At 36.1% G+C, this 5989-nt stretch overlaps 1 protein-coding gene across 1 annotated transcript in view; it reads right to left on the reverse strand.

Moving 5' to 3' along the window:
- Window positions 1-1707: 1707 nt before the first annotated feature.
- LOC110111836 (cyclic nucleotide-gated ion channel 17) overlaps window positions 1708-5989 on the reverse strand; it is a 15723-nt gene continuing 11441 nt past the window's right edge. The window contains exons 6-7 of the mRNA XM_020843868.2: window positions 4141-4377; window positions 1708-2863 (exon numbers count right to left, since the gene is read on the reverse strand). Of these exons, the coding sequence (XP_020699527.1) occupies window positions 2150-2863; window positions 4141-4377 (951 nt within the window). The 3' untranslated portion in view covers window positions 1708-2149. The remainder of the gene's footprint in view (window positions 2864-4140; window positions 4378-5989) is intronic.

A 5989-nucleotide genomic window follows, 5' to 3' on the forward strand; every position in this document is an offset into this window, starting at 1 on the left:
TCAGAAATATGAATTAGGAGGAACTACACACAACCTACTGTATTTAAACCTGCTTTAACTTATTCTTTAAACTCAATCAAAACTTAGTTAATGCTCTTAGAAAACAAAATATAAAAAAAGTCTAAAATAATCATTCAACTATTAATAAGTGACCAATTTAGTCCTAGAGTTTTGTACCACTTCAATTTAGTCCCCGACTAATAAAAATTTATGCAATTCGATACTGTTCAAATTGATGGGAAGTGCTTCTATTCCAAGGAAAGGTATTTTCACTTCATAATTGATAGTATTCAACCTACTTCAAGAGTTTAAGATAAAGACTAAGATACTTAACATGCATAAGACCTTAAATCTTATTGGGACAAGAGCGCCCTTCTCTGCATCAAAGGTACTTTTGATTGATGGCTTCTTATATTCAATAAGGCTCAACTTCTTTGCTACTTGGATGGTGATCGGGGTGGATCCTGAGCACAACAAGCTTCATCTTCTACATCAGTGATACAACATTCACATTGCTTTCAAAGAAGCAACCAATTTTATAGCTTTTTCCATATGTGAAATAGAATATTTTGCTACATCTTTTGTATGCCATAAAGGAGATTCAGTGCCCTCAAAGTGAAGACATAAAAGTTTATATAGACAAAAAATTGATAATATTTTTGTCTAAGAACATGGTATATCTTGAAAGGTGCAAGCACATCCATCTTTGCTTCAATTTATTTGAGACCGAATAAAGAAGGATGGAGATCCAAATAGAATACATGAGATCTAGAGATTAAGATACTGATATTTTTATCAAAGGACACTTTACGCATGATCAAAGGAGACAAATTTTAAAGTCAATGAATTTGAATTTAAGCATGAAAGGTCTTTTAATATTTCTCAATTCAGATTTTCAAGAAGCATTAGCGCATGAATTTAGAAAATAACTCTTACTTCTTTCACATGCATTAGAGCAAGGAAATTAATATTGATGTATGAATATGAAGACGAAGACTCATCTACATAAAGGAATCTCTTGAACCATTTTTTATGAAAGAGTTGAAAAGATTTAATGAATACAGTTCAGGGATGATGAAAAAAGTAAAAAACAAATTTCATAGCTGATGAGAAATATTTTTGATCGTTAAGCCATATCATTTGGATTAAAGAATGCATTAACTATTTATTTTGAGGATGACAGGACAATTTTCAGACCTAAAAAAAAAAAAGTTTGCATATATATTGATAAAGAATAAAAATAATCCTAATCAGCTCATTGATCTTGTTGAGACCTACGGTCCTACACCTCTCACAAATAAAATAACATTAAACTAAGGATTCATTTGGAACAGTTTTTGACAATTGCTTTTTCGTTGCTTCTGAAAAAAATTTTGTTTAAAAACGGCTATAAAAAACAATATGAAAATTCCCATACGAAGCCTAAAAATTCTAATCAATCACCTGCAAAAGAAAGAGAATCGGTTGAGGACCACCATAGTCCGCTAAATTTCATCAAAACATATCAATCAACTAAAAAGTTTTATATATAAATATATAAGGACCTTGCCTGATAATTGAATGAGAAGATTATTTAAACCAAATTGTATTTTAAAAATAATGATTTTAGTGTAACTCATTTTAAGTGAAAAATTAAAATCAGCACTTAAAGAGAATTCAAAAAAAAAATCAACATTAATATCTAACTACATCCAAACAAGTAATTAATTTAATGAACTCTTAATGTGCTTTAAAACATGACTTCTAATGAGTCCAAAGTCGATAATTTCACAACATTACAATAACTGTTATGCATAGAACAACAGTTTACTGGAGGAATTTCAAGTACTTAAGCAAACTGAAAAATCTGCCAATGCAGCGCTTATATGTGATCAGTCTGATCACAAGGAGGTGTTTTCCTTTATACATCCTCACTAAGAGTTTAAGACTATGCTCATGGAAAAACCAATTTGTAACAATCTACGCCATATCAAACTACTAATAAATACTTTCGAAGGTTCGGAAAACTCACTGCTACAAATGACATGATTACAAGTGAAAAGTTGAACTCACTTCATTACTCAGTCGGCCCTTGAGGAGATCACCAATTCCATCCTTCAGTATCAACAAAATGGTGGTTGTATAAGATTTTGATATTCCAGCATTCACACTAATCATAATCATGAGCGGAAAAATCAGGCTCATCAGGTTTCCTCAATTTGGATATATCAACGCCCTTTCTTCTTTGAGCTCCTTTCCGGGTGCTTGTAGAAAACTTGAAAGGTAACATCATTGCTCCAATATTTTGCTCAAGGTGGGAGGAGTTTGACGGGCTTCGACCTGTCTCTTCCTCAGATTCGTGAGTAGCTAGGCTTTCAGCTTTGGAGGAGAATGACTCACTCAAGCTAAGACTATTAGACATCTTTCTCTTGTATCGGCGCCACGATGCTTGAATGAAGCAAGCAGCCCAAGTCCTCCAATGCTGGGAGTAGAACCTGAAGGTATGTTGGAGTTTCTTGCTATGAAGCCTCCTGAATTGGCTTGCCACAAAATTTAGATCTTCTGCTCTTAAAGCAAAGGCCTCTACTTCAACAAGAGCTCGGACAGTTCGAGTAGAGGAGGGAAGGTTTGTTGTTGGAAGTATGGCCCATGAAAGAAGCTCTTCACCACAAAAATCGCCAGCCCTTAGAACTATGGAGTTGAAGAAACCTGTTCGACCGCCATTGGTGGTTGAGCTCTCCAGCTTTCCACGCATCACAAATAACATCTCAGTTACAGGGTCACCTTCACGAACAATATAAGTACCCTCAGTGTTTAGGGATGAAACTAAACGCTCACATATGGCATCGAGAAGTGGATCATCCATCTGGGAGAAGAAAGGAACCTGCATATGGCAAATTATCAGATTTTTTTACTGTTGTACAAATATGAAAAGCATTCCCCAAATGATGAAGAGTAAAGAGAAGAATTAAATCAAACATTTAAGACACAAAAAATGTAAAGAATTAGAAATGCAAAAAAACAAGTAGCCCTATGGACGACGTTCCGAACGCAACCACAAAGTCCATTACACGATCTGACGTCGTTTGGGCAACGTTGCGCGTCAATTTTGGGTGTTGGTAGTTCGTTTTGATCGATCTCGTCCGATTTAACTGCAAGGGGTTTCCTCTAAGGCAAATTCAATGCTCTGATCGCAACAGCGTAGTCCATTTGACAATCAAAGGTCGTTTGACCCTTCAGGAGATGCGTCAAGCGTCAATTTAGGCTCGTTTTGCATGTTTTTGCGTATAGTGGTCAACAAATCCAAAACCACTAGATGTGCTAGCTCCTCATGATCATCCTGCTATTGAGAATATTGGTGATCCAGATTCTCAATAGTCTTATGACATTAATGGTAATATTCCTACTGATGAAGCATAAGTGGATACAATATTTCAAATCCTATTTTCCATGAGGGTCAGGTATGGAAAGAAAATATATTAGCACCCACCAAGGTTCACTAGACTTCACACAAGCCGGAATAAATGATTCTTGAGTATATCTTCATCCTTCTTAAGGTTAAGGACTCTTTCTTCTTTGTTACCAAGTTATCTTCAATGCTATATTTTGGTCTTTATAATTTGAAATATATATATATATATATATAATTACTTCATATTCTATTAATTTTATTGACTGGCTATAAAATTTTGCTTTACTAAAAAATAGCTCTTAACATGATTGTTGTTATGAAATACGAAGTAAAAATGAAAAAATGAATTAAAACTTCTGTTACGACACACATTAGCTGGCACTGGCAGAAATAAAAAATAGAAATAATAATATTCATGATTAACAACCATTAAGTACAGAAAATATGCAATAGTAGCGTATAACTGGGTCTGGAAAGAATGATGCACTGAAAGTTAAAAAGCTGTATTCATTTTGTTTTACTGTTGAAAATGTTTATTTGAAAAGAAACAAGAAAGTTTTCAATTTAATTTTCTAGCAATTCTCTCCCGACCAAGTTCCAGCAACAAAAGTAAACTACCAGCACTTAAAGAGTCCTACAAATGTTCAAGTCTTACTCTATCTTCTATAACTTCAAGCCATAAAAGCAAATTTAAATTAATAAATTATTTCTAAAAATCAAAGATAGCAAAATCCAACATGGCTACATACCCTGCGGACAAGATCCAAGCATAAATGACGTTGAATGTCTCGTCGAAGATCTCCAGGTAGATCTTGTAATAGAGATTCTTCATCCACACCTCGTGTTGCAAACCACTTATACTGTACAAAACGTTTAACCCGCTCCCGCAATTCCTGAGGTAGCTGGCGATGCCTCATCCATTGTTCAGTGTCCCGTCGCTTTAATCTCCATTCCTCGAGCTTTATGGTAACAGATTGCAAATAGGTCTGCAAATTTAATGGTTCTCTATCAAATACTACAAAAAGATAGAAACATAAAACAAAATCAAGTATAAAAGTGCAGATTGATATTTGCATATGTACAATTTAACTTAACGGAAATTAAAAATAACATAGTTTTGCAAGATTTTGAGAAAATGAGAACATTTCCCCAACACTGAATTTGAAAGGAATTAACAAAACATAAAAGACGTTAATCATTAGTAAATTAAAAAAGAGTTCATATGAAATTACAAGGACGTCCTAAGAGAAAGAGTTGTTCCCAACATTATGATGAATGAAATTGCATATTTTGTAGTATTGGCTTAGCATAGTTAAGGCTGTTCACGCAAACTTTAATGCGCTGGCGAGTAATGCTAGTTGAAGGAAGAACTTGTAAAAGCGTTATAGCATGGAACCATAACTAACTGGAAAAGGAATATGTAGACGTCAGAAAATACTTGGAGCCTAGAGAACCGGAATACTCCAGCAATAACCAAGTTACAGGCTAAAGAATGGCCAAGAAAACTATAGTGGGTAATGCATGAATTACCACACCGACAAACTGACGACAAAACCACCCCCGATCCCACCTCACGACGATTATCTCCAAAACGAAGCAACTTTTCGTTCAAAAATAGGTAACCGCCCCATTCACGACATAAAAACAACGCTTCTCTCGTTCGGTTCAAAAAACAGGCACACTCAGGCACTCAGAAACGCATAGAGAAGGAAGGAATCAAGTTCAGAAATACCTCGAGGGCTCCCGCTGAACTCTGAACCATTTGCCGGCCTCCGATTCCCGCTCTTGCAACTTCAAACCCATAGGCGAACGAACAGAAGTCGTCGAACCCGCCGCCGGCCTCCAATCTCTCTACCTACCTTCGGCCTGATCACCGGTCGACTCCAACCGCGACGTCACCTCTGATTGTTGCATTCGAGATCGTGCCCTAGCCCAAACCGACAAAGCCATGACTCCGGCCGTCGTCTCCTCCCGCCGAGCCTGATGCTTGCTCCCGTACATGGCTTCCGCTTCCAGCCGAACGGGCTCTGCCCGTCTCTTCCTCCCTCTCTCTATATAATATAATATAAGCTATATTATTGTAATATAATATATATAATGTTAAGTTATATATATTATATATATAATATCTTATATATATATATATAATATTATATCATATATTAAATTATATGTATAATATTATATATTATTAATAATATAAGATTTTACATGTAATGAAATAAAAGAAAAAGAGAGAGAGATGAGTGAAGAGAAATAAATTGATTTTTCAACAGGTGTCGAAGACCCCGGCCGTCGTACCTTAGGTCCGACCGGGATGGTTGCAAATTGAAGACCTCGTGTCGTCGATCTTAGATCCGGCCGAGATGGTTTTAAAATACAAGACCTCGTACCGTCGATTTCAAATCCGGTCGGGAAGAATTCAAATTGAAGACCTCGTGTCGTCGATCTTAGATCCGACCGAGATGGTTTAAAATTCAAGGCCTCGTGTCGTCAACCTTAGGTCCGACCGGGAAGAAAATATCGGCAAATGCCGTCACGATTTCTCCCTCGGTGGGGAGGTGACGCCGGGAGGCTGCCAAAATTTTCTTGAAAATT

Source organism: Dendrobium catenatum, unplaced genomic scaffold (assembly GCF_001605985.2).
Source record: "Dendrobium catenatum unplaced genomic scaffold, ASM160598v2 original_scaffold_21676, whole genome shotgun sequence".
NCBI lineage: Eukaryota > Viridiplantae > Streptophyta > Magnoliopsida > Asparagales > Orchidaceae > Dendrobium > Dendrobium catenatum.